We start from the raw sequence: 27944 nt of genomic DNA, 5'->3' as shown, positions 1-27944 counted from the left end.
CTCCGGTACGGTGGAGTCGCAACAACAAGCACCCCAACTTGACGGTTGCTACGCGTTTCTTACGGGTTGCTAGTAGCAAGCATGGCTAATCGCCGCATTTACTCCCTGAGCGTCATTTAAGTGCTATAATGAAACCTTTCGAATCGGACGAGGAGGAAGCGGAGCATCTGAATGTTTACCAGAAACAATTGAGACGTGAGTGGACGTTGTTTTGTGTTTTCGCTCGCGTGGCTCGGTAGCCTTCGCTTAAGCAACGCGTCTCAGACAGCCAACATCTTGAGAAGTTTGCTATGACTACTGTGCTCCCCACTCGCCCTTTTAGTGGAGTCTAATTAAAACGTCAATTATATAAGAGACTCATATTCAGTCTCAGTTAAAAGTTAAAGCCACCTGTTACCTTTTAAGACCCCCTGGATTAACCCCTGGACCTAAGAATAGACTGGTCACGAGTCACATAACATTAGGCACACCTACATCACATTTTAAATAGGACGCAGTACACTCAAGTACCAATATTCAACCCTCATTACAATAATAATAATGCTTTCTTGATTGTATAACTATGTTTATCATAGTAGTTTGCAGTAAAGCCATTCCCAAAGACAAGCACTATGGAAAATGTAAGGATGGATCATAATACTAATATACTTGTGTTTACCAGAGCCACCCAACCAAAGCCTACAGCAGCTCAGCGACGCTCTGGAACATTTCCACCACGATGACAATGAGGAGGAAGATCCTGTCAGATGTGAGGATGGGGACGGTCGCAGCGGTGGCACCCTGGCCTCGACAATGGAGAAAAAACGGCCTCGGTGGAGCCACAAGAAACAGAGCGAAGCAGGTGACAAACGTATAATGGTGACAAAGCACACTTTTTTAATTATATAAGACTATGGCCTGACTATATGAAGTTTATCACTTCACATTTCCGTGACACAAAGATGCCTTAAGATGGCGCCAAAGCAATATTTAATGGTTTTAGCCTCAGCACAAAAACGTTGAAGTTTACTGTAAAACTGACACACAACATTTTTAAGTTATTAGTGTTAGTATGTATATATATATTTTTAACAAATGTTTCATTACTAATACTAACTTCTAAAGCCAGACACCATAGACAGGCTAATGGAAATTACCATAGATATTACGGTAATTAAATATTCATTTAAACATATTATGTGAACCGCCAAAGATGTGATAACAGTAATTAGCATCAATGTTATGGCAATCATAAAGCTTCTACTACCTGCACATTTAAAATTCCACGAGGTGGTAATATGATATGAAATGGAAAGTTCAAGGCATGTGTAAGTTTTTTGTGCCTGTGTGTACAGTCAATCAACTGAAGAGTCTCCTGTTAAAGCAGGGCAGGGAGATGCCTGCTCCTCTCTCGCCTCCAAAGGTAAACATGTCACACCGGATATGTCTCGTTATCTTTTTGATCGTGCAAGTCCACTTAGTTACTCAATTATTGTTTCAAAAAGATAATTGATTAAAAAATGATAGTGACATCTATTATATAATGCATGTACGTACATTGTAAAAATAATATAAAATAGTAGCATATATCCATAAATGCCCTAATCCATTTTCAGGACTTGGTCCCGGTGACTCACAACCCGCCAGACTACATCCAGCACCTGGAGGCTGAGGTCCAACTCTGCAAGGTTTGTTTGAAGTTCCCCTTGTGTGTTCAGCTGGTTTGGCTTGATGAGTAAAAGTGTGTGAGACAGGAGGAGCAGCAGGGGCTCAAACAGCGCATCCGAGTGGTGGTGGTGGAGAACGAGAAACTGCGCGCCGAGCTCAAAGCCACACATGCGGATGCGTCTCCCAAGGACCATCACACGGTAAAAAAATAACTATGTTGCAATCAAAACACAAATGAATGTGACTCATTCTAATTGATGTCATGTAAAAAATGCCCATTTTGCTGTGATGCATATTACGTAATTTTATATGCTGTCTTGTGTTTTTAGGTGAACGAAACTATGGCAGGCGACAGTTACGTGGCCAAGCATGGGGAAAGCTACACAGCGTGGAAGCATGAGCTGGTTTGTCCTGTCATGATAATTGTTTGTCTCTACAGTTGAGTCAATAAACGCAAAAGAATTTTTTGCACTACGCGCACTCAATGTTGTGTGTGTGCACGTCAGGAGCAATTGAAGTCGATGCATCAGGCCCAGATTGAAAGACTGGAGGCTCAGGTCCTCTCCCTCAGGTTGGCCTCGGACTTTTTATCGCCGCTTAAATTGTCCGCCTTCCCTTTACCTTCGTGTGGCTCTTCCACCCTCCAGGAGGGATCTGTCTCTCAGTCAGAATGAGTGCCGGGTGCTGACCGGCCGTCTGAGACGCAGCGAGCAGGAGGTGGCGGCGGCGCTGCAGGCCGGCGGCGCGCAGCGTGTGGCCGGCTTGTGTCTGCAGTGCGCGCAGAAGGAGGCGCTATTGGCTTGCACGCCCGACAACGTGCACGTCCAGATTGTTGACCGACTCACCAAGTGAGTAGATACAACACAGTGTGGTGTATTTTTATTTTCCAAACATGTCTATAAAGCATATGGGAGGGACAAAACTTTAAATAAGAAAATTAACCTGCATATATTGCTATTCTAGATTATGAGTGGCTTCCTGTGATAAATGGGAGCTTCGGTGTGGGTGTATGTGTACAATGTCTGTTTGAAAGCATTTTGGGGCCTGTTCACTCGCAGGGAGCGTGACGAGCTACTGACGGCTCTGAGTGCGGCACGGTCCGCTCAGCAGGAGATGCAGCACCGGGAGTGGTCGGCTTGTTTGCAAGTCAAAGGCGCCGTTGAGATGGCCGAGGAGGCCCACCTGCACAGAGCTGAGGTTGGATTTTTGCTTTTGACTACGGCTAACCATCATGAAACCACAAATTAGACAAAACGCACATAATCTCTAACTCATTTTACAACAAATGGTTTACAGATTAACCATGGTTATGACGCCATCTGTTGGCATGTTTGAACTTAGAAAAACGAATCTTTTGGAATTTGTGTGGAAAATGTTCAGTCTTGAAACATCATTTTTTGCGAGCATTAACCTCCATCAGCTACCATATAATAGTTTTTACTATTATTTTCTTCATCCCAATAAAACAAGAAGAACATAGACAAAAATTTGAAGTGAAAATCAAGTAAATGTACTCAACTGGATTTACAATGAGCCATCAACTCAACCGACTGTCGTCTGCAGGTAGAGGTGCAGTGCCAGCAGCTGTCCAGGGAACTCGCCCGGCAGACGACACAGCGAGAACATGACGCGCAAGCCCTGAAGGACAGACTCGCCGAGGCCAGAGAGGAAGGACGCAGCGAGGGCCGTAGGCAGAAGGAAGAGCTGGCAAATACGGTAAATGCAACTTATCTTGCCTGCACTTCCTCATTTGCTACCGTCCCTTTTACTGACTGAGTTTGTGGTGTGTCCGCGCACGGTGCATCAGGTGGCCTGGCTGTCCCAACGTTCCGCCGAGCTGGAGGGGCACCTCGACAGACTCCACGGCGACAAGAGCTCGATGACCAATCAGCTGGAAGATGCGCAGCGACATCTCGCCAGTGTGGAGCAAGAGAACAGCAAAGTATGCACCTTGATTCACATAGGCATATGTTCTGTTTTTGTAATGCAAGATGACCACAAACTCAATACAATTCTCAACTCTTTTTTTTTTTTTTTTTTTTTGTACCAAAAAGGCATGTATTGTAATTCTCCTTAATTCCACTGGGGGGCAGCAAACCTCTAGCTATGGTCTTCTCTGTATTCTGTCAAACCTTAAACCTCCAAAATATATTTCAACCACTTCAAATGTAGTATCATGCGAGTTTGAGCTATTTGTCTTGATAAATTACCTTACTAATAGTAGCACACGACTATAATGTATATTCGGGAATAAGGGAACACATTTTCATGAAATTCAAGTAAATATTAATCGTCTCTTGTGTGGGCTTCAGGTCTGTGCGGAGCTCCAGTATCAACTCAGCAATGCTCAACTCAAGAAAGAGGAGGCTGAGCGAGAACTGCAGGACCTCAAGTCCAAGAGCAGCAGGCAGCTGGAGAAATCCACACAGGTTGGTTACATTGTCATATACAGAAGCATGGTAATCAATTTGAAAAACATGGGAAAATTTGAAAATAAGTACATCCATGAACCATACACACATTATATTCCCCCCAAAATTATTTGCTAAAATTTTATAAAAATGATTTAGTTTACATTTTATCCATACAGTTGTACATATGTAAATAGTAGATAGTTACGTCAACCCTCTAAAAAATCATTTATTAAAGGATGTCACATTTTTGGCCAAAATGTTCGTTATGAAATGAAAATGTTATTATTTTGGTAGAGGTTAGGGAGCAGCTATAGGAATCGACACAGGTAACTACTGCATTAAAATAAACTTTTCAACCGTATTCTGATTTACTGAGCTGACATTTATTTACAGAGTTGCGAATAGGCAAGAATAAAGCCTAACCCGTTTGACACGAGGTCACACGAGTTGTGTTTGAACGCGGCGCTGTGTGAGCGCGCTTGTTTTCAACATGTCTCTCCACGGGACAGGAAGTGGAAAAGCTGAGCTCTGAGCTGGTTGGCTGCCGGCAGCGTCTGGAGGCTGTCCAAAGGGACGGCGGCCAATGGCAGGCCGAAGCCCTGAGCCTGGCCGAACAGCTGGCGAGCGCCCAGCGCCAACTGCACCTCACCAGGTGAGCGCCTAATCCCGTTCCGCATGCCAGCAACGCGCTCGCGGCGTCGCCCTCTGCCTCGGCCTCGGTCCGCTTCGGACCCCGCGCACCAACTGTAGCGGCACCAGGTAGCAGCTAATCCTATTAAACGGAAGCGCGTGCGCGTGGGCAGCCGCTGCGCCGTGGTCCCGGGACCAACTGGACCCCACCAGGTCACCTCTAATCCTGTTAGGCATGCCACAACATAACACACACACACACACTGGCTCGCTCACTTGCCGGCGCCAGCAGCGCCAAACTGCTACTTGAGCCTTTCCACTTGTCCCTGGCGCGCGCACGCACACACACACACGCACGCACACACACACGCGCAACCATGCACATGCAGGACAGCGTGGCCTCAGTGGCTCTCTCTCCAGGCTCCACCCTCCTTCCTCCTCTTACTTGGATCCACTGCTCTTTCTCATCTATTTTTTTCTTAGCTCAAATTGAAACAGAGGTGGCATATTTGAAATATTTCAATGATTTATTTTCTCTTCGGTGTTTTGTTTTTCTTGACTCATGTCTGAATAAATGCTAAATAAAAAGACAGCACTAGTTGTCAGCTCGTTGTCAAATTAAGTTCGCTTGTAAGGCTACAGCGTAGTTTATCCTGAAATGTAATTTGAAAACCCAATACTGCTTTTTTTAGGAGTAGTTTCATACCATGTTTCATGATGTCAGTTATTAGTGCTGGAGGCATCCGGAAATTAGATGGAGCCTGTGTTTCTATTTCATCCATCTTGTCCCCCTCCTGTCATCTGTTGCCCGACGACCCGCCGCCACCGGTGTCGTCCGCCCCGACCCGTGCCAGCCGCTGGGGGCGCGTTGTCAACCCTGTCACCCCGCCACCGAGATGTTTGAGATGGGCACAGATGTGACCGTGCTGCCCTGTGTGTGCGTGTGTGTGTTCGTTCACTCTGATCTGTGTTTAAGTGTGTTTGTCTGTCAGCTGGCCAACACTAACACTCACACTGGCTGCATGTCGTGTGTGTGTGTGTGTGTGTGTGTGTGTGTGTGTGTGTGTGTGTGTGTGAGTGTGTGTGTGTGTGTGTGTGTGTGTGTTTGGTAAGCGGTTCTGTGCACGGTGACACAGAGACATTGACCTGGACCAGAGTAACTATTGGCGCAAATGCTCACGTCACTGTGTGATGTAGTTTTATGGCACCGCAGATGTGCGCTGTGATGTTGGACAGCTGCTGGCGCGGCCGAGGAGACAGCAGCCATTGGAATTCAATTTTGCTCATTAGCATTGAAAGGCACTCGGGATTTATTGCTCTGGCTCGTTAATGTTTACAATATCAGAAACATTTCACCCGAGACATACAGGTGCTTTTCAATTTATTGGAATATGGCAAAAACATTCCTTCATTTCAATACTAGAGCAATGAAGAAAAGTTTGTGTCCATCCGCAGGCCCATCAGAGGTCACGCTGCTCTGCTCGAGGCTCGTTCAGCGGATGTGGCCCTTGGCTTTTTTGTCCTCTTGGCTCCCATTTGACCCCCTTGATAGAGGGGAAAGGAGCTCTTTGATTGCCTCTCCGCTTTTATTCTGTCCGCCTTGAGGTGCAAGTGATCACAGCAGATTCAGAGCCTGTTTGATTCCCACCGATTAATGCGTACAAAAAGTGTTTGTTTGTTTTGGTCTGTCGGCAAAATTCACATCACTCGTGGTAGCACGTGTCTATACGCACATACACACACACACACACACACACAGGCAATGGTGGGTCCCCTGGCAGCTGGTGCGCTCCAGGATTGGATCATCAGCCAGCTGTGAGTTGGACAGCCCAGGATCTGTCCTAATCCCCGTCACTCTGTTCACATCCACACACACGCGCCGGCCCCAGCCCAACAGAGGACTTTACTGAGTTTGGATTGATTGTTTGCTCCTTTCCTTACTTCTCTCTCTCTCGTTCCTCCTCCTCCTCTTCTTTCTTCACTTTGTCGCTCCCAAAGGCAAACAGAATGGAAAATCGGCCTTAGTGGTCATCTCAAGCCAGGCACGCATGTGATGGTAGAGTACGCCCCATGCTTGGTTTTTTGGGACAATGTCTGCAAGGCCTCCCGCTAAAAAAAGTCCATCATCTCTGTGAAATCAGGAATACATAGTCATGAACATGTTTGCTTGGGGAACAGCAAGTTTACTCATTGGACACTTTGTCCAACAAATTCGACTTTTTGCAGAAGATTTGAAAAGCCAGTCAGGGAAAGAGTAAAAAAAGTTTCATTAAAGCCTCAAGCGTATTCCAGCCCAGTGAAAACAGTAGAAACCGGAAGGGTACACATTGTATCGAGGCAAAATACAAAAAAAGATTGACTGGGGAAATAAAACAAAATCGAGTTTGATATTTACGCTTCTGCCTTTTAAAATGAGTTAGTTAAACTTGTAAATTTGCTTCAGTCAAGTCTGCCATTTTCTCTAACCTTCACATGTTTGTCCAGTGAGTCTCAAATTTCTACATCTCTCCACGCTGTACCCAAAAGTACATTCCTTACACAAGTAACAGAAAAATAAAATCGCTTAATCTGGTCCCACCAAAAAACATTTTGTGCAGAAGCCCCCCCAGAGCTCACACAGAGACTCAACAAGGTCACAAGCGACCCCACCAGGCCCCGCCTCTAAAAGGCACACAGACAGTACAATATGGACATATACTTCCCGTACATTATTTTCCACCATTTTGAATTATGATGTAAAATTTAGAGACGCAATTGTAGTTTTTTTGCTTTGTCAAAAATGCGCTTCCTTTTTCTATATACGGTGATTGTTTTGTCCTTTCCATGTGCATTTATTGTCGCATTGTTTATTGAGTAAGATCACAAACAAGATGGCGACACTGAGCTGCTCGCTGTGTTTTTCCTCGACCTTGAGCGCACGGCGAGACAGCGAGACTTTCCCCAAACTCCATTAAACATGTCACGCTGCTGCTGCTCTCTCTCTCCGCGCTCCTCCGCCTCATCTGTCGCGGCACGGCGGCGGCGAGGTCTGCGTAGGCGGAGACGAGAGAGCGGCACGGGTGAGCGTGAGAGGGCGGAGAAGTGTAAATGAGGAAGGTGAAGGCAGCAGATGCCGCGTCCCGCCAGAGGCTGGCTCCGAGCAGGCCCCGGCCAAATTCAGCATCCGACAAAACTGCTGCAAAGCAAACTCGGCGGGGGGCTCTTGTCCAATCACAGCCCGGCATAATAGTGCTGCAGCGGCGCCGGCAGCGCAAACGCACACTGGACCGCGGCTTTGGCGTTCTTACCTGTAAGCACACGCTCAGATTTTTGTCAATTTTAGAAATGTTAGTGTGAGCATTGGACTAATGAGACTTTGCTGATTTTAATCGGCAAGGTGAGTGAGGAAAAAAAATGACACGCCCAAGATCGGACCTTTGCTGACTTTAGTGTCAAGGGAGGGAAAGCACTCAAAGTTGACCCAATTTTTGGTTTGTTGTTTTTTTATGAGTGTGTTGGATGCAAGTATGTGGCCTCTGAGTGCCTCATTTCCAGAAGGTGAGCTGGAGTGGAGTGCAGCAATGTGTGCGTCTTTCCTTTGTGTAAATGTTAAGTGTCGATACCTCGGGGCGACACCTGTGTCTGCGGAGTTTGATGCGTAGGTCTCTGCGTGACGGCGGCCGAGCCGTGCCAGGTAGAAGGCCCCGCTGCGCGCGTGCGCGTCTGGTCGGCAGCCATGTTGTTGGGGAGCAGATGGCACCGTGGTTGGCAGGGGAGGGGCTGCTTAGCACAACTAATCAGACAGTTACGGATAGGGCAGCTGGGAGGGCTCTCGGCCAGCCCTCCGTGTGTGTGTGTGTGTGTGTGTGTGCGTGTGTGTGTGTGTGTGTGTGTGTGTGTGTGTGTGTGCGTGTGTGTGTGTTAGCGAGAAGGCGTATGCGCTCTGATGTTGACAGTGGTGGGCCCGTCGGCCTTGTGATGACGCCTCGCGGCGCTGCTCTCGCCTCCTCGCTGCCATGGTGCCCTTGTGTGTGCACCTCGCGCTTCCTATCTTCAGTCTTATTGTCTGCTACTCTTGATTTTTTTTCTTTGTCACGCTTTTAGAAGCACAAATTGACTGTATTGACTCAATTAGTAGTCGATATTAGTTGTTCCGCTTATGCTTTTAAATCCATCCCTCCAATATATTTTTTTAAAAAGTATCTTTGAAATAATGTTTCTGAAAATCTTTGGGTAATTTTAGTCAGCTCTTTTTTTTTTTTTCTTTGCTTTTAAATTCTTTGCTTTGGACTGGTTGGTCACCCCCGTCCAACTGAATGTTCTGGATCCCATCTGTAATATCTTCAAAATCTTTACCCTCGGCGGGGGCCATTGGTGCCTGTAAAATTACATCAATCGATCCAAAAAAATTTGTTCTTTTTCATCTAGCAGCTTTCATACCTAAATAGACAAGACAGAGTGCTTCACAAAACAAGTCAGCAAAGAGAACAGCACCGCTACACCCCGGCCCGCTGATTATTGAAGTACTTGACATAGCTGAGGAGAAATTAAACTTTGCACTTGCCACTTACTTTACACTGAAACCAGTTTGAATTTCAGGAGGATTTTATCGAGCTCAGCGCAGAGTTAAATATTATTATTGATTTATTTATTTAAATAGCATACTTCATACACACCTAAGGTAGGTTTTACTGTACGTGACGTTAATTGACACAGTCGTAGAAGACTCTCCTCGCGCAGCCTTCCGTGATTATCAAACAGCGCCGTAATCTGTTCGTCCTTTGCAAAAATAGACGCAATCGACAGATCCCTGACTGGGAGACCTCGGGCAAGATGGAGGCAAATCTGTCGGCGACAACTGTTCTCTGAGCAGCCAAGTGTGCCCCGGGACACTGGCCTACATAGGCGCACTTCTGTCGCGCCACCCACAAGCGAGCGAACCGGCCCCTCCGCCTTCTATCCACCATCCGTCCACCTCCGCGCTTCGCCCGTGCCATCCCGCAGCGCTGCGCACGAGGCCTCATACAACTTTCTGTCAATTGTCCACACTTGCTCATGTGAGTGTGAATGGTTGGTTTTATGTGCTCGGGTCCTGTGGACCCTGCATGACCAAAGTCAGCCGACATAGGCTTGAGTGTGATGTAGAAAACATCCTGGTCAAATGTAGGATTCCCCTCAGAGGACATTTTTGTCCAAGGGTAGCTTTTGAGATGTCTTAAACATACTTGCAGGCTCGGACCAGAGCTCTAACGGTATTCCGACGTGTCTCGGCGAGAAGAGGGTTGGCGATTGGGGGGGGCGCATCTCCTTGATAAGAAAAGAGGCTCGGGCCGCCGCCTGTAAACAAAGTTGACTCGCCGACAGATGGATTGAATGACAGAGCGCCAAGCCGCGCCAGGGAACGAGGCTGGCAGCGCTGCGGCGAGTGAAGGAGGGAGGGATGGATGGAGAGATAAAGGGAGGAGGTGGCCAACAGGAGAGGAGGTGTGAACAGGTGCATGGCCGCTGAAGGAAGAACCAGCAGATGGAGAGACACACAGCCAGTTTAGTTACAGAAAAAAAGAGAGTGGGAGGGGGAGGAGGCATGAGGGGATGGGATGGAGGATAGAGCGATGCAGAGAAAGCGAGAGAGACAGATGAAGAGGGGTGGCAGGCTGCATCAGGCCGCCTCTGTGTGTCATATGTCGGCGTGACCCGGAGGCGTGCTAAAAAACCAAACACAAAGCCATTTGTTACACGTGGCGTCAATAAATGATGTTCAATATGTCATTTTCATTTGACGCTCTTTTTCCCTCTCTGTCGTATTCTTTTCAAGGGCTTGGCAGAGAGAGCCCTCCGCACACACTCGCAGGCAAAGTTTGCATATTAATGTTGACGCTGTGCCTGTCCGTCGTCATATTTAGCTGCTGCGTCTGGTGGAATAAGTCCACCTGCAATGAATTGAACAAGTGGATGGAAAAACAGAAATAGGCAACGGCTAGTAGAGTACAGGATGCAAAACTATCTTTTTAAGAATACTAATTTCACTTCAGCAATTACATGGTGCTAGCCAAACAGTGGCGCATAGCGACATGTACAGTGACTGTGAAGCTACATTTTAGTACCTGCTGATACTGAGTCCCGATACTTGATGATACCATAACATAGCACAGCTTGTATCCATCGTATTTGTTTTTACGTCATTATACATTTTTCCAGGTTGCATATATTACACATTGTTACACATTTTTAGCACTTCAAAGAATGTATGTATGTCGTGAAATAAGATGAGAAATCGTAAAATTGCCAACGCAATCATCCAGAATGAGTGACACATTTTGTTCTTTGGAGTGGGATTAAGCCAATGTCGCTTTGACAAACAATGGCATCAGTGTGACTGCTGGTCTCCTCGCACAAACTTGCTGCATGTTAGTGTGACTTTGTGTGATGTATTCGAAAAGCGTCATTGTGCTTGTCGCTCTTTGTACAAACATCAGTGTCTCCTCCAAGTCCACCATCTGACTCCAATTTGTGCCGCTCCTCTAATAAAGCAGCATTTGGCGCTGCTGGCGCCGGACGTCGCCGGCACCGCGGGGCGCCGCAAACTCTGGGTCGGGCCGGGCCGGGCTGCCCCCCCTCGTCTAATGGCCGACAGCTTGAATAGTGCCCACTTACGTCGGTTCTGCCCAGTAAGCCCCCCCCAGCTCTCTCTTTACCCAGCAGCCACTGCACCTGGCTGCTCAGCCACAAACATCCCAGCTTTGGCCTTTGGCCCGACTGCTAACTGACGCTTGTCCAGAGCTGCGTGTGTTCATATGCGTGTGTGTGTGTGTCCGCCCGCATCAGGGCTTGCCACATTATGGAGCCGACACACTGGTTCCTGTCCAGCCCCCAAACTGGAGGCCCTTTGATGGTTCTATGCTAATGGCCTGCTGCTTGGATCTGATCAAATTGAACTCAAGCAGATGAAGACGGTCCAGTTGGTGACCTCACTTGTCCTCCAGCTACTTTCTGTTGAACAGCGGGACCTCAAGGTCCAACACAATCCATTGTAGACAACTGTCACCATCATAAAAGCTTTAGCTAGCTAAAAACTAACCGAGTTTCTGTGTGCTGTGCTCTCTTTTGGAATGATAGATGTTTAGAATCACAAAATGGCACGATTGTCAAAGTGCTGTCGGCATATTTCTTCCTCGGTGTAGAATGCTGAGGGCTTGACTTACTCGAGGAGGTACCGAAAAAACGAGAACAAATTTGAAGTGATGAAGAAGCAATAACCGTGTCTTCTCTAATGTCTTTCTACTTCTTGTTTGTTGAGTTCTATCCTTCTTTCCCCGAATTCTCGGGGTCCTACTACATTGAATATTGTTTGTCACTTTCAGGTCTTGACACAAACACGCTCGCATAAAGGTGTCAGATTGTTGTTCTGAAGTTGTTTTGCGACAAAGAGGCGGCGGCGGCGGCGCTCCGTTTGCTAGCTTGCTTGCTTGCTTTTGTGGGCCCGCCATTGCCGACTGCTGCAACTTTCTGGCGTGGCGTGGGATGCTAATTGGTGGGTAAACAGGTTTGGTGCAAGCGCCCCGTCCTCCTCCTCATCCTGCTCTTCAATGGCGCGCGTATGGACAGAAACACAAAAGTAGACGCAGCCCCCCTGGAACCTCTTGCAGGACCAAATGGCTGGCAATGCCTGGCCGCCATCTCCCGCTGAGCCCTGGTGTGCGCTTTGGTGGCTCAGGCTGCTGTTCAAACCCAGCGGGTGTCCCGCTCACCCACACACACACACTCGGTCTCCCTGCGTCCCCTGCACGGCAACGCCACCCGCTTTCACACCCCAGACAGCAGGACAGCAGGAGAACGCACACACACAAACACGCAGGAAGGCAGGCAGGATGGAACCGACAGACGCGGTCACTTTAGAGATGCAGGCCAAGCGCTGCAGGGGAGAAAAGTTTTCACTTGAACTGGAGAATTCTCTCTTCATTAGCGCCTCTTTGGACTTCAGGAAGAGTTGTATTTATTTGTCATCGCTCTCGCTCTCTCCCCGTCTTTGTAGTTTCTCTCGTTCTTTTGTGTGCGTCTGTTGTTGGCACGCGGCTGGACTTGGAAAGTTTGTCTCCGACAGACGGCCGGCCGGCTGCGATGCGCGCACCTTTTTTGTGACGGCCCTACCTGCGTCGGAGGGAGGAATTAAAAGTGATGCGATGGTGTGTCACCGTGCGTTTATGTAGACACACGACATTCTCGACCCGCTATTTCCTGCTTGTGCTGCAAATGTGACAGCCCTGTCGTTGAGCAGGAAGAAGGAGAGTGCAGTTCTAATACTTTAATCTTGGGGCCTTCATCTAATCTTTGTTTTATTTTGCCATTTTTTAAATGAAGTTTGACTAAATTCTCTTTTAGTTTTCATTGTTTTTGATTTATTGCCTTAGTTTTGGTTATCGATATTAACCCTGACCGCCCTGCAAGCTGTCTCTGATGTCACTTATTTGGCCACGCCCCTCAAAGGCACACACTGCAGTTTGCACTTCCTACTTTAGTATTTTCCATTATCTTTTGTTTTGTTTTCCAAAGACATTGTGATTGATGTCAGTGGAAGGGCTTAATGCAATTTGAGTCATTCCAGTGGCTGTTTGACTCTCATGATGTGAATTCCACTTGTACTGAGCATCCTTGTGTTTGTGTATCGGCGCCTCCAGAGAAGCCAGCGAGGCGGCGGCGAGAGCTCACGAGGACGAAATGGCGTGCGCTGCCCGTGCCTGGCGCCAGCGTGAGGGCGAGATGGCGGCGCTGCTGCAGCAAACAGAGACGCAGCACCTGCAGAGAGGTCAGTGACTCCAAAACGAGGACTAAGCCTGGATAGGCTGTCGCTCCCTGTGACCCTGTGACAAGGGTAAGCGCCATGGAAAATGGATGGTCGTCGCAGCAAAGCGCCTCTGAGGTGGATGTGGCGGTGTGGAAGGTGACCTGGACGGACGGGTCAGAGTGCCCGCTGCGTCCCAGCGTCAGACCATCTGGCTCCTTCTCCTCCTTCTCCTTACCTGCATCGACTCTCTTTTTACAAATAGTCCTGGATTTGTCACAAGTTCATGCAGAGCTGTTGTTGTGATTTGATTTTCCATAGGGAATCAAATTGACAGAATTGACATTTCAGAATGGAAAATGTGTAATTCATGAAAAAAGAAAAGCTCAATTGTACCAAGGCAAACAACCAATTTTAAGAGTTGTAAAGTGCACATCGGAGCTACCGCTGCTCGCACATCTGTGGCACCATCTGGCTCCTCGCCCCCTCTCCTCTTCCGCCACCTTTCCTTTCCTTACCTGCGCTTTTCCTTTGCAACTCGGAGGCCCGCTGCAAAGAAAAAAAGGAGGCCAGTGGAGTGAGTTAGGAGAAGGAGGGAGCTTTGGCGGGAAGAGGAGGCATAAACAAAGGCTTGCTTTCCTGGCATGTGGCAGTGCCACACATGTTGTCTAAAGAGAGCTGACATCAGAGCACAGCAGGAAACGCCGAGGGAGGGGGGAGGCGGAGGGGCACGGTGGCCATCCTTTAGTCACTCGCATCACTTCCTCTCGCCGCTCTCACAGACGAGCGCCATAATGAGCTTTCTTTTTTTTTGCTCTCCTTCCATCCACCACCTTTTTTTTTTTTATATTCCTATTTTTTTTAAATGCATGCATACAGAGTTGCCTCGAGATGACATCAGATATTTCTCCCCCTCCCTCGTCCCCCCATGGCTTTGGCTGTTGTTTGTTTCCAGTGCCAGTTCTGCCGGGCTTTCTGTGTCCCAGGGTTCTTTTTGGCCTACGCGCGGCCAGACATATTCAAAGCCCGCTCGCCTAATTAGCATTCTTCATCCCAACTTTCTCGCACTATGGCCAAGACTGCGTGTGTGCGTGTGCGCGCGCGCCCACCAGATGAAGCTCGTCAAAGTTAGGCAAGCATCATTACAGACTTGCCATGTTTGGCATGTGGAACATTTTTGGGATGGAAGTCGAATAGAAGTATTAATACATATTCAACACTAATAAACAACTATGGGAATAAAGTCATTGAAAAATGCTAAAATATTGCAAGATGAAAAGAAAAATATTTAAGTTTTTTTTTATTATTGTGACAATATATTTTACGGAAGGCATAGGCCCAAATTTTACGTTGACTGAAAAAACTTCAACAGAAAAAAATTAATTGTGAGAATAAAGTTTGAAATTCCGATGATGGAATGGCCCAACTTTTCAAAGACGTGGCCTTGTCCTCCTTTTTATTTGATTGTTGCCAGTGCCTGATGGTGCGCCGATGCGAGAGCAGGTGGGGGCGTCATCGGTGGCGTCCAAAAACGACGCCATTGTTAGGATTTGTTTGTTTCCCAAGGAGAGCAAACATATGCTGGTATGCGCGCAATTTCAAAGGCGGGATGAAAGCCTGCTCGGAAAGAGGACAAGACGGCAAAGGGCATAGCACCAGACAACGTTGTATTTTAACGTTCAATGCGGTACATATGTACTTTTGCTGCAGCTTTTGTGTGCATTTCATCTCTACACGGGCGCCAGGAGGCACTTTTTAATTTTTTTTTTTCAAATTCTTTAGTGGAGTGCAGCAAAGTGTTTGCTTTGTGTGTCCGCAGCCGGCGAGCTGGACAAACTCCTGTCTTCCCAGAATTCCCTCATCAAGAAGCTGAAGGAGGAGTGTCGCACGCTGGGAGCCACGTTGGAGGAGCTGACGGGAAACAGAAGGTCAATGCCATAAATCGTCTTGATGAATCGTCGTATGGTTGACATTTTTATATCGCACTGCAGACTAGAGTGTTGTATTTGTTCCGTGACTAGCTTACATGCTACATGTTCCCTTCCTGCCTGACCTGTTTTCTTGTTCAACCTGATGCAAGTGGAGTCACAGCAGGCCTGCCTGCCCCTCCATCTGCCATGTGTACGTGTCTGCCTGTTGTTGTTTGTGTGTGTGTGTGTTGCATATACATGTGTGTGAGTACGTGTACGACAGTGACCCTGGGCCCAGCGTTCTGTCAGCTGTTGGAGCTGTGCTGCGCATTAGTCACATGACGGCCTCCAATCTGGCCCTGACAGACAGCCCGCGCTGGCTTCACCAGCCACAACACACGCACACACACAGACTGAAGAAGGCTCCGAAATGATAAACGCCGTTCCCCTTAGATGCCCATTCAGTCGGTAGGTGATCCGCAAAACAGTGGCGTCACTATATATGTGTGTGTGTGCGCGCATGTGTGTGTGTGTGCGCATGTGTGTGTGTGCGCATGTGTGTGTGGGCCTCTGGCTGTTTGAGCTCCTGGAGTCCAAGCCAAGTGTAGCGGTTAAAGTCCTGCTGGACCACCACAGTGACAATACACACAAACTCATGCTGGGGCTGACGAGCTCCGCTCTGTGCTGTTGAAGCAGAAAATGGGCTACGGGTGCCCTCAAGGTTCATGTGCACCTCACGCATTTGGGACACTTTTCACCTTGCATGTCAAGCCGTGCTATTACAGGAAAACAAAAAGTACTTTGGATAAAGATTTTTTTTTTCTTATTTTTAAAAGTTGTTGAAGGAGTAGCAGTACATCTTTATTTGTGTAAAATGGAGCTTTTTTTATTGACTTGTAACATTTAAAATGGCTTTTTTTTGTTGTTGTTGTTGTTTGTAGGCGGGAAGTGGAGCAGCTGGCTGTGGTGAATCACCACCTTCAGGACACAGTGAAGAATATGAGAGCACGCTGCTCCGACATGGAGAAACAGTGTGTTCAGCACGGACGCGTGCACCACACCATGAAGAACAGGTGCGCACACACGCAAAATCAACACGTAGCTCGTTTCACCAGACTAGTCATGGAGAATAAAGTTGTCGTTTTAAGAGCAAAAAGAGAAAATATTTGTCGCACGAGTAAAGTTGAAATATGTTGAGAATCAATGTGGCATTCTTGGAAAATACAACTAAACCAAGTCATAATTAAGAGAACATAAATAACAAATGACCAGGATAAAATTATACTTTTTACTTGAAAAGATGTAATGATGTAGATTGCAATATTACAAGAAAAAAAAGATAATTTTATTAATCGAAAAAAACTTTTAAAAAAAATACATACTATTACAAGCTAGCTAAAATTATGTGTTTATGCTCTTTTTTTCTCGCTAACGAGAAGGTGTTATTTTGTGACATCACGCACAATGCCCCCCCCCCCCCCCCCAAAGAGAAAGAAAAGAAACATGTAAATGGCACGGCTGCTGATGCTTAAACTATGGTGGAGTTCATAGACAATTCTGGAACGGCATAAAGTGCTTCCAGATTTGCCTTTGGCTGCAGTGCTCGAGTCTTTGTGTGCGCGTGTGTCTCCGCAGGGGCACTTGGCCAGTCGCCTGCCTCTGCCCATGTGGCCCAGAGTGTGTGTGGGTGTCGTCATCCCACTCTGTAGGAGCTCTGCATCAGCACCTCACTGAGACGCACGCACACGTCACCACATTTTCCTCCCACCCGCCTGTGAACTTGTGGCCAAGCAGACAAACAGAAGCAAAAGTCAAGCGCGCGGCAGCTGCATGCAAAAACAATCTCGCTTGGTGAGAAGGTATCGTTCTTGCGTGCGTCCTCGGGAGGTTCGCTTGAGCACGGCTGCCAAGCGCGGATGGGCCGGGAAGCTGGCGCCCAAACTTGGCGCCGCCTTCCACGGTCGAACGATGATAATCAGCGTTGGCATTTAGCAAATTCTGTTTTGTGCTTTGACACTTTGCTCAGTGGATGAATCCTCCTGCGAGTTGCCGTGCGTGTCAACATATTTTTTTTTCTTCTGCTTTTGGACATGCCTGACCACAGTTTTTCTTTTAGCTTTGCTGTTGTGGATGGATTTGCTTAGTGTTGAGTGTTTGCTGCTTGTGGGCCTTTAAATGCTAATTAAAACCGCTTGAAAAGATTTTTAGGGTTACAACAATATTTTTAAAAAACTTGTTTGGGGTGTGGCTTGATTTTGAACGTGGGTACACGAAGGCAGTGTCTGCCAACGTTTGTTCTGCCATGGCACATATTTTGAGAAATGTGGAGGCACATTACCAAATCAAAATAACTCACCTTTGTGTGAAATTTGAGCCTGTTTAGTTGAATGCAAAATGATCATTTGGTATGAATGGCAACAGGTGGATGCACAGATTTATGGACGGAATTGACACTCTGCTCTTTTGTACTCCCAAAAGTGGAAAGAAAGAAACAAAGAACGACTCAATGTCCAAGTTGAGTTGGCTTTGATTTCACTTTTCAGTACAAAAGGTGAACACTTAAGGTTAGCCATCAACAACCGTTGCGGAACAGGAATGAAGCAGCAAATCCAGCCGCAATGACACATTGAACGACAGCAGTGTGTGCGCTTGTCTCAGTCTTGGAGTCTCTGAATGTTACTGCATGTTACCCCCCCAAGGGCTCTTGAACGCATCACAGCGTGCTCCATCGCAGCGCCCCGAGGCCTTTCGAGATGTAACCCGCTAACAAGGCGAGTGAGCGGACTTGTCGCCATCCAGCCCCCCCCGTTTTTCTTTCCTCCCCTCGCTGCAATCTGTGCCGGGAAGAGCAAAACATTTGGAAAATCAGCTTGATGTATTTTTACTGGGCCAAGCCTGCTGCCAAACGACACAGGGGTTTCTTAACACACACTTCATTATTTATTTGACTATTTCTGTGTTGTTTACGTCGTGAGCAGGAGGGGGGGGGGGGCATTGACGGAGTGGCCAAGAGTGGTTACAAACCAACATGGAACATATTAGAACACATTGCTCAATAAATAGTGTTAATGTTCTCAATTATATTTGTTTGATGCCCATCATTAGCTGTTACGTTCTGTAGCTAATGGAATGTCTTACGTCAAACTCGGAAATTTCCACCTGAAATATTTTATCGTAGTCACCAGGGAGTTCATATGAAGATTCAAAATTGTAGGATACACATCAAGCTATTTTTGTTATTGTTTTTTTTTTTAAGTTGAGTTTCAAAATTTGTTCTACATTTAAATGATATGATATGATATATAAGGCCTTTACACTTGTTATCCCTGTTCTTTATTATCCAACCTTTTCCGAACACTTTTTTACACTTAACTACTTCCACTAAATTCATCTGATTCACCTCATTCCAATTTCAACATATTCCAAGTACTCACGTGAGGGGTGCGTCCATTTTTTTTCCATTCCATTTTCACCTTAAAAACATGCACAAAATTTTACTAAATTTAGTTTTCCCCTTCTACATTTTTTGAACAATTCAACCCCTTCCAACTTTAAACAGTTCATCGTATGCCTACCTATTCCAAAACCTCCCATTTACCAAAAATTAACACATTTTCAACTTTAAAATTGGCACAAAGCTTCGCAAAATTTTGCAAAATTCATTTTTCCCATCTAATTTCTACATTTTTGGACCGATTCAACCCGTTCCAACTTTAAACGGTAATGTTTTTTGTCACTTACTGTTTTTTTCACTCACTGCTTTTCTCGCTCACTGTTTTTCTTGCTTAAGTTATTTCTTGCTTAAGTTTTTCCTTGCTCACAGTTTTTCTCGCTTATAGTTTTTTCCTGCTTACGTTTTTTCCCGCTTACGGTTTTCCCCGCTTACGGTTGTTCCCGCCTACGGTTTTTCCCCCTACATTTTTTTCTCGCTTGCGTTTTTTTTTTTTTTTGCTTACTAATTGTCCTCGCTTACTGGTTTTCTCACGTACTGTTTTTTCTCGCTTTCTGGTCTTTCTAAATACTTATATATTCACCTGCAGTTTCCAAAGTTTTTACCAATTTGTACTGTTCGAACTTAACATTTTCAGTCACTGTATAACATTTCCTGTCAGTATCATTTGACATCATTCTGAAGCATTCCCCAAGTTTTTATTCAGCCTCTTCGACTTCACACGCAATTTCTTCAGAAATTGAATCTCTAGCTGTTACAAAATATTGCACCATTTTTATAAAGATAATTGGCATTTAATTTGAAAAAAGTGTTGTTTCTTTCAAAACAAGTGCTGAATGTTAAGCAGTGTGAAACATTGCAAAGAGCAGTATTGCACAAAATTAAAGTATAAAACATTTTATGTTACAATTAAAATTTGTAGAACATTAAAAGGTGGTTCATATTATTTTGTATGGTAGCCGTGGCTCAGTCAGTAGAGTGGCTTGTTTAAAAACGGTAGGCGGTTCAAACCGAGCTCTGTCTGAGCCATATGATTATTGTCCTTGGGCAAGACAATTCACACACCTTGCCTCATTACCCCTTGGCCAATTTTGATGCATCTACAGAAATATACATTGATTCACACTGTCCCTGTGAAATAAAGAAATAAAATAATAAAAATATTTTCCATCACTCACACATTGCTTTTACATTTGAAATGAAGTTGCAACATTTGAATTGCTTTCAAAAATAAATGAATAATCTAACTGTGTAATTAGTTAATTAGTATTTAATGAGTGATTTAAAAAATAATCTAAAAGGACAAAGCAGGCAAAAGACATTACACAAATATGAAACCTGAGCAATCGCATCTTTCCAAAGCTGAAATTGAAATCTCTTTTCCTTTTGTCCATTTTTGTTTCCAAGGGTGCAACACTTACGTCGGCCCTCTCTTCATCTTCCTCCTCCTCTCCTTCGTCTCCTTCTGTCACGCGTCTTCTCGGCGTTGATTCGCTGTCCTCTTTGCGGCAGCGAAAACCACGCAAACCTTTAGTTAGCGCACAGCTGCTCGCCGGCCGCCTCACCAATTATCACCACGCACACACGCTTAGGTCACACACAATCATCCACTATGCGTGTGTGTGCGAAGTGTATGGGTGGCGCAACATACAGAATATGCGCAGATGTGTGTGCGGATACACAGGCTTGACTGAGCCATATGGCCTCCGTGAACAAGGATGGTGCGTGCGTCTGGAGGAGGGATGGCGGCCCATGTGCGCCATGAGCTGTGCAAGCAGTTGTTCAAGTGTGTGTGTGTGTGTGTGTGTACGTGTATGCGCGCACCAGAGGCTCCAGGAGATTGCTTAATGGAACAAATGGTCGCGACAGGCCGCGGGAAGAAGGAACAGGCTTGCTGCTACCGCCGGCGCGCTACGAGCCCTGGGGTGCGAAGGCTGCTTCATCTGGGCGCCTGCCACACATACGTACACACACACACAGTGGCCCAGAAGCTAGAGGGACACCACTTCTTACAAAAACTTTTCATTTGCAAATGAAGTTGGCAAGGAGTCAAGGTGTGTGAAAAGTCTTGCCCAAGACACAATGACGTGCCTCAGACAGAGCTGGATTCTAACGACCATCCTTCCGGTTTCCGAATGATCTGCTCTACTGCCTGAGCCCTGGCCGCCAGCCAAATTCACTTCTGACTCTCAGATACAGGATGTCAGCGGCCGGAAAAGGCTACTGTGGAGACTGCAGCGAGTTAGTATTAAACCAACTTGGTCAAATATCTTGAAGGATTCTCGTCGTCGGCGCACTTCCTCCCCATCTTAGCATACAAGTGCAAAAAAAACTCAATTTGGGTTAAAAATTGGATCAACTCAGGAAGCTGGGTCAAACTTACCCATTTCGTCCTTGTCCATTTCTGCCTACATTGCATTTCTCGAGTGAGCACTGCTGTCCTCACCTCTAGGCGTCTCTCATCCTCTCTCGTGGTCCAGGCGGGCTCGTGCAGTCTGGGTGGTGGTGCGCAGCTTTTTCGGCTTGCAGCAGTGCGGCGGCAGAAGTGGCCAGAGGCCTCGCAAGCTGCACCCTTTGCAAGTGTGCAACGTCAGCGAGGATGCCTCATAAAGGACAACATGCTGCCGTTTCAACAGCAGTAGTGTAACATTTTAATACGTGCTGTTAACACGCCTGCAGCACACGCGCACGGATCACAGATGAAGGCCTGTTGGTTGACATCTAACAGTACTAAACCAAAAGTGGGGATAAGTGCTTCAGATAATGGTTTGAAATTAGGGTTTCCAACTTGGGTTAGGGTTTTAATTAGGGTTTGCAACAAGGGTTGGCGTTTCAAATTAGCTTTTGCAACATGGGTAACAAATTAGGGTTTGCAATTAGGGTTAGGGCAGTGGTTCTTAACCTTGTTCGAAGTACTGAACCCCACCAGCTTCATATGCGCCTTCACCTTTTTAGTGAAAATTGTTATTTTTTTCAAATTCAAATTTTTTACTGGTGCACCAAATGAGCCATGTATGAACATCACCTTGTTCAAAGAACAAAACCAACACAATGCATGAACTAGCAATTGAACCCAGGTTAAGAACCACTGGGTTAGGGTTTCAAACTCGGGTAAGGGTTTTAAATTAGGGTTTGCAACAACACTTGAACCACCTTCAATTCCTTTCTGATGTTGTCTGACATGTCAGCATATTAATGTCACCTTGAAATACATTTGAGGCTTTTGAACAGCACAAATCTAACCCTAACCCCCGGAGGACATGTTGCACTCCCACCTGTAAATAAACACAACCACAAACAAACATTTTATATCGACACTAGCTGTGGGCTACTACTCACGTGTGCCACTGAGTGTGTGCGGGTGTCATTATCAAGACTGTCAGGGGAAATTACTGCTGAGTGCCCCCCAGCTAAACTTGCTTGGATTTTTGACTGCTATCACACCAACACACGCATGCTCGCACGCACACACACAGTCCAGCAGGTGGGGTCCTTTCACAGGTCAAAATGTCCCTACAATAACAAATTATATTGTATAATGCAGTAATAAATAAATTGTGTGTGTGTGTTTATGTAGGCTTCAACAGTTGGACCGCCACTGCCAGAGCAGCGCCCAGCAGGTGTGTGAGCTGCTGGCGAAACAGAACCACATGATGATCAACCACACACAACCACTAAACAACTAACACGATGTGTGCGTGTGACTAACTGAATTTCTGAGTGCGTGTCAAGTAGCAATATCAGTTATTTTTTACTCTTTTTAAATTTTTACTTCAGAAATGGGCATTTGTTCCTCGTTTAAGCAGGATTGCAATAAAGCTGGAATAGAAGAATAGTAACTTAAATAAAACTGCTTTTTAACATCGATTTGTTTATTTTCATGTTCAAACACATTTCTCAAACTTTTAGTAGTACTGAATGAGAAACATTAAACTGTTTAGAATCAGACTCTTTTGATGCAAGATATTTTTAATGAAATTGATTTATATTGCGATTTTTAAAAGAATATTCAGCCAGGTTTCTAGTTGCTGCAAGTGTTTTTTGGAGTTCTTTCTCTATTTTTACAACAAAAGCTATTGAGAAAGCGCTACAAATAATAAAGAGCTATTATGTTGTATTTTAATGCCAGTAAAAAGTAATTCATAACATTTAAAAAAAAAATCTATTTCCCTTGTGCATATTTAATTTTTTAACCCCAAACTGAAGGGAAATTGAATTAAAATATAATTGATTGAATCACATTAATATATATATTTTTTATTGATGACTGTATTGTAAATATGAATTCTAGTTCAAACGTTAAAACGGTTCTTAATTTTGGGTCAAATTGTGCGCGTGTAAAAAAAATAAAAGAAATCACCACTAGAGGGCACAAGTCGAACAAACATTTCTGTTTCTGATCTTATTTTAGTGTTTTCTATTTAATCCTAAATTTGAAGATTTGATTAAGATTCCTTCGTTTTTAATTTAATTTTGAATACTTGGGGGACGGAAGAAATAGTCGCTTTTGAACTATCAGGTAGGTGACTCGACAAAGAAGGATTCCTTTTGGCTTCATGTCCGTTGTGCATGTCGTCTATGAGACGTGGAAAGAATAAAAGGGATGCATTTATTTTTTTCAAAAGAAGTCTGACTGCAGAATGAACACAAAGACATCCAATAAATTAATTAGAAAACAAATTCAAGTGATAGTAACACAGTGACATTCAAATGATAATAAATAGCATGACATACATTTTGTCTATTTCAACTGCATCGTACGTTAAATGCATCAAAAGATGTTGTAGTTTTTTTTTTTTTTTCGTTTTTACTGAAATGAATCAAACCTTTTCCGTCATTGTTTTGGAGGGAAAGCGTAAGGCTTTGGTGGCGTGTGACGAAGACAAACAAACACGGAAGGACCGGCCGGCTGCAACGTTGGAAGACGCGACCGCTTCAACCAACGACTGACGTGACAAAACGTGGTTCTGCAGCTGGAGCCCACCCCAGCTGACTTGGACCCTGTACTGGCCACCCGCAGTCCATCGCATACAGATAAATGAACATTCTCACTCGCGTTTAAAAAATGTAAAGTCCTCAACAGGCAAGCCGGATCGGAACTGGGATCGGCCGATAATCACGACGGCATGGTGCTTTCAAACTTACAATGTCGCTGGTGATTCTTTCTCCAGCCTTCTTCAGTGCTGACTTGCCTTCACTTTTCTTCCACTTCCGCTTGTCCTCTTTCACAGTCGTCCTCTGCATTTCTACTTGCGCCTCACTTTTCCTGTCCAACTCACACAAACATTTCAAGTGCTTATCAGTAAAGTTGCCGCGTATCCGGTATCCGGTCGTCTGCGCTCGTCACAGTTTGATCGCAATACACAAAGAAGACCTCGAAAAAACAAAACAAGAGAAAACAACAACAGAAGAGCTCCAAAAACTCAGACCTCCACCAAGGTAACTCTAGCTTTGAACAAAGAGACATACAGACAAAATTACTATTTGTCATTCATATCTGAATTCACGTTTATAGTGAAACAAAACAAAACATAAAAATTATAAATAATTCACAGATTATTTTGGGGGGGGGGGGTGAAAAGTGCATATAGTCATCTACAGTGGAATCTTCTATGAAGTCATGAATATGGGTCCCAATAAAATATAAAAAGCCCTTGGTGGAGGTCTGTGCTCTCCAGCAACCTCTCACGGCCACAAGGCCTCCGCCAGGCAAGGCGTTGGTCCTGCACACAAGCGGCCTAACAAACAAAGTAATAAATACACAAATAATGCTTGGCGGAGGTAATAAGCGACAGAACCGGGTCCCCCTCCTACATTCTTCGGCCATTTTGTTTTCTCAGCCCTAACGCACAAAGACTCGTCCGGTAGAATCGCCTGTCGGTTAATAGAAAAAAGTCAAATAGAAAAAGGGGACGATGAGCGGGATAATAAATAAGCCAGAAGTACTTCCACCAAGGAAAGATCCTCATTATAAATACGTTTGCATCCACGGCGGCGTTGCGTGGCGCCGGCCTCCAGTCTTAAATTGACGGGCGAGCGTTGCATTGTGGGTCGTAAAGCTATAAAGGGGCGTGGTTGGGGAACTGCTGCGCTTGAACGTGAACCTCCTCGCGTGCCAAGGTGACATCCTCGATCGGTTATGTCGTTTGTCGGCTAGATCCGCATGGATGCGACCTAGCGACCACGGTAGCAGCGAGTTAGCAAGCTGAGGCATAGATGTGTCGCTAGCTAGCAGTTAGGGCTGGGCCATACTTCCATTCTATTGATTATGTCCCGTTTATTGCTCAGGACAACTTTTATTTTCAGCGAGGATCCTTGTTGACATGCACTGCGTACACTGACAACATGGTTGTAAATGAAAAGGGGATTGTGATGAAATTGTAAATCTGAAAAAAAGTGACTCTCATGGATTAGGTGGATTTACATGATTTCCTATGGGAAATATTGCTTTGGTTTTTGGACAGTTTGATTTTGTTCAGACTTTTTGAGTGCTCAATAATGAGACCAATAGCAATGTATCTGCAAAAATGTAGCTTTTTATTCCTACTATTTCTGTCGAAGTTGATGCAAATTAATGTTGGGCAAAGAGAACTGTTTCCAAGCTTGTTTTGGTATCAGGAGCAAAAAAGTCAAGCTTGTTTCAAATATTGTCATGAGGAAAATTAGGTTTTATTTGAAGGTTATATGACCCAGTCCTACTAGCGATAGATCTGTTTAGCAGTAGTCCGGTTGAAGAGACGCATAGAGTATGCGTCCTAGAGGCGGAAGTTGGAATAGCAGCAACGACGAGTGGGAAATTGCACCTGAGTCAACTCCTGCCTACCAGACCCGCTCAGTCGATCCCAGAATGGTTCACGTGTGCAAGAAAAGCCTGAGTTTACAACCGAGTCACGCGTGTGTGTGTGTGTATGTGTATGTGTGCATGGCCAGCGAGGAACGAACCAGTCAAAGCGCAGCAGTCGTACCGGGGCCCGTCACATTAGCGGCTAACCGCCTTCGTACCTTTCGCTCCCTTCGTAAACCATGAATGAGACAAAAATGGCTGACAAAAAGGAAAAAGGATGGCAAAATCCTTCCTTGGGTAGATTCTCCCGGGTCCGAAAGCTGTGGTTTCCTCTTTTGAGTGTCCCACGCTGATGATCTCATAGACCAGCTGTAATGATGTCACAGCAGGGGGCGGGGTTAGAGGGGGCGTGTGGTTCATTCCCGCCCGCTGGCCGAGTAGGAGAACTGCGGGAAGTGCGGTCGTCTCTCGTTGTCCAAACAGTCCATGCCGTCCTCGTCGACTGGTGTGTGCAAGACAATACCCACAGAAGCAGCAAGTTACTCGTTGGGAGGCCATCATTTGTACAGTTAAGTCAACACAATTGTTTTTAAAGTGCTCTATTCATCAAGTTAGCCTGAGTTGGGACATGTCATGGTTTTTAAGAATTGATTTTTGATAGTCTTGCCTTAGTCTCAACTCCCAAATGTCTTGTGTCTTGGTCTCTATGAGTTCTGGTCTTGGTCAGTCTCATTCAGGGTGGCCACAAAAAACGGCAACTACGTAGACGCGAGGAAGACTCACATTTCTCCGGCGGCGTCACGGTGATGGTCTGCGCCGTGAACTCCTCGTCAAAGTACCTGGTGTCCGTCTCCGACGTCACTTGAGGCTTGAACGGAGGAACCATCTGGAGCAGACGGCGGGCCGAGAGGATGCGGTGAAAAACTCAAGAGTACAGTACTGAATATTTGGTACGTGCATCCGCACCTTTTTGTCATACACATGCTGCCAGTCGACTCCGGTAAAGAAACTGTGCCTCATTATTTCTTTGGCGTCATCTGGTCCACCGCCGAGCCTAGTTTAGCAAAGACAAAAAAAAAACCATGTACGTGCTTTGAAGCTACATATGATCAGAGAGTAGGAAAAGAAAACTTTCCAACACGCACCGTTTGTTCGGGTCCTTGATGAGGAGTCCCGAAAGCAGTGACTTGGCGTCGGCCGAGAGCGTGCGCGGGAACTTGATGTCCTCCATCAGGATGAGCTCAAAGAGCTTCTCGTGGTCCTGGTTGTAGAAGGGCAGGCGGCCGCACATCATCTCGTACGTCACCACGCCCAGGCCCCACCAGTCCACCGCCCGCCCGTAGTCGTTGTCCTCCAGCACCTGACAGCAGATATCAATTTTTTTCTTGGCCTCAAATTTACTTTGGGAGCAGTACCAAAGTGCGTCCAGCACAAAGGATCAAATGACAACAACAAATCATAAAAAAAAAAAAGAGTTATTGTCCATGTGAAGAGTGTGGCGGCGACTGAGCTAACCGGTTAAACTGAATAAATGTAGTGAGAAATAAGGCAAAACGTGACTTTAAACAACATTTTGTTTGTCTTTCTTACGAGACATCTGCTTGCATTCTGCGTGTGTGCATTTCTTTTACTAGCACCAAAGCGCCCACGGTGGTGAAGAAAAAGACGAAGTAGCGGACAGATGAGCCAGGAGATAAAGCGCAGCCGAGTCAATATGGCGCCGAGGAAGGCGGCTGCAGGGAAGCATTAAAAAAAAAAAGCAGAGATGGCAAACATCAGCGGGTGGCGGGTCTTCAGAGGCCCCGCTCGTCCCCGGATGGAGAAGGCGGGCCGAGCCGGGGCGGGCCGCGAGCACGGGCGGGTCACGGCAACTCGGCGACGCTATCAAAGTGGTCTCGCGCACCTGGCCCACTCTTGCCTCGTCCATCTGGTTCGCCTTCATCCCGTCGCGAGCGAGGCAGAGCTACTTCAGGTGCTCATTAACATCACAAGCTGATTAACATGTGACGCTATGATGAGTGTGCGAGTGCGGGTGTGCCTATGTGTATGTGTGTGTGTGTGGTGACGGACAGACTGGCAGGGTTGGAGAGCGTCCAGAGCGGCATATGCCGTACATTTCGCCAATAATAATAGCATCTTCTCACTGTTAAGAATAATGGAGCAGGCCGGCCGGCCAGGCGGGCAGGCGAGCGAGCAGGAGCGAGCCAACCCGCACCAACAAACCTAACGAGCGAAACACAGGCATTGTCTTTTGACGCTCGCAGTGCATACGCGGCAGACCTTTAGCTCATTAAATGCCAAGATCAACTTAAGAAGTCCATTAGAATCAAAACATTCGGTGCCAAGATCG

At 46.0% G+C, this 27944-nt stretch overlaps 2 protein-coding genes across 8 annotated transcripts in view; one reads left to right on the top strand and one right to left on the bottom strand.

Moving 5' to 3' along the window:
• The first annotated feature begins 3 nt into the window (after nucleotides 1-3).
• sdccag8 (SHH signaling and ciliogenesis regulator sdccag8) lies at nucleotides 4-22677 on the top strand. Of its 2 annotated transcripts, none has more exons than XM_037272484.1 (17): nucleotides 4-195; nucleotides 662-841; nucleotides 1335-1402; nucleotides 1596-1667; nucleotides 1734-1847; nucleotides 1977-2051; nucleotides 2154-2218; nucleotides 2295-2495; nucleotides 2706-2844; nucleotides 3211-3363; nucleotides 3455-3589; nucleotides 3960-4076; nucleotides 4571-4713; nucleotides 13346-13473; nucleotides 15269-15377; nucleotides 16301-16432; nucleotides 16995-18440. In XM_037272484.1, the coding sequence occupies exons 1-17, from the start codon at nucleotides 129-131 to the stop codon at nucleotides 17212-17214; spliced, it is 2118 nt and encodes a 705-aa protein (XP_037128379.1). In that variant the 5' UTR covers nucleotides 4-128; the 3' UTR covers nucleotides 17215-18440. The 2 variants fall into 2 exon arrangements, with proteins under 2 accessions (XP_037128379.1, XP_037128380.1); XM_037272485.1 differs by lacking the exon at nucleotides 16995-18440 and adding an exon at nucleotides 22388-22677 and having other exon boundaries at nucleotides 6-195.
• Nucleotides 22678-23400: 723 nt separating this feature from the next.
• Nucleotides 23401-27944, bottom strand: part of akt3a (v-akt murine thymoma viral oncogene homolog 3a) — a 30317-nt gene continuing 25773 nt past the window's right edge. For all 6 annotated transcript variants that reach the window (XM_037272492.1, XM_037272493.1, XM_037272494.1 and 3 more), the window contains 4 exons: nucleotides 26740-26954; nucleotides 26561-26648; nucleotides 26378-26480; nucleotides 23401-26096 (listed from right to left, as the gene is read on the bottom strand). In XM_037272492.1, the coding sequence (XP_037128387.1) occupies nucleotides 26011-26096; nucleotides 26378-26480; nucleotides 26561-26648; nucleotides 26740-26954 (492 nt within the window). In that variant the 3' untranslated portion in view covers nucleotides 23401-26010. The remainder of the gene's footprint in view (nucleotides 26097-26377; nucleotides 26481-26560; nucleotides 26649-26739; nucleotides 26955-27944) is intronic.

This window comes from Syngnathus acus, chromosome 15, assembly GCF_901709675.1.
Source record: "Syngnathus acus chromosome 15, fSynAcu1.2, whole genome shotgun sequence".
Taxonomy (NCBI): Eukaryota; Metazoa; Chordata; class Actinopteri; order Syngnathiformes; family Syngnathidae; genus Syngnathus; species Syngnathus acus.
Note: the sequence above shows the minus strand (reverse complement) of the source record. Positions and strands in the feature narration are given on the sequence as shown.

What these genes read in the sequence shown, in the direction of transcription:
- sdccag8 (XM_037272484.1), top strand. Translation starts at nt 129, where the DNA reads ATGAAACCTTTCGAATCGGACGAGGAGGAAGCGGAGCATCTGAATGTT. An exon ending in CAAGAAACAGAGCGAAGCAG is followed by an intron (nt 842 to 1,334) that starts GTGACAAACGTA and finishes CTGTGTGTACAG; the next exon opens with TCAATCAACTGAAGAGTCTC. An exon ending in GCTCAGGTCCTCTCCCTCAG is followed by an intron (nt 2,219 to 2,294) that starts GTTGGCCTCGGA and finishes TCCACCCTCCAG; the next exon opens with GAGGGATCTGTCTCTCAGTC.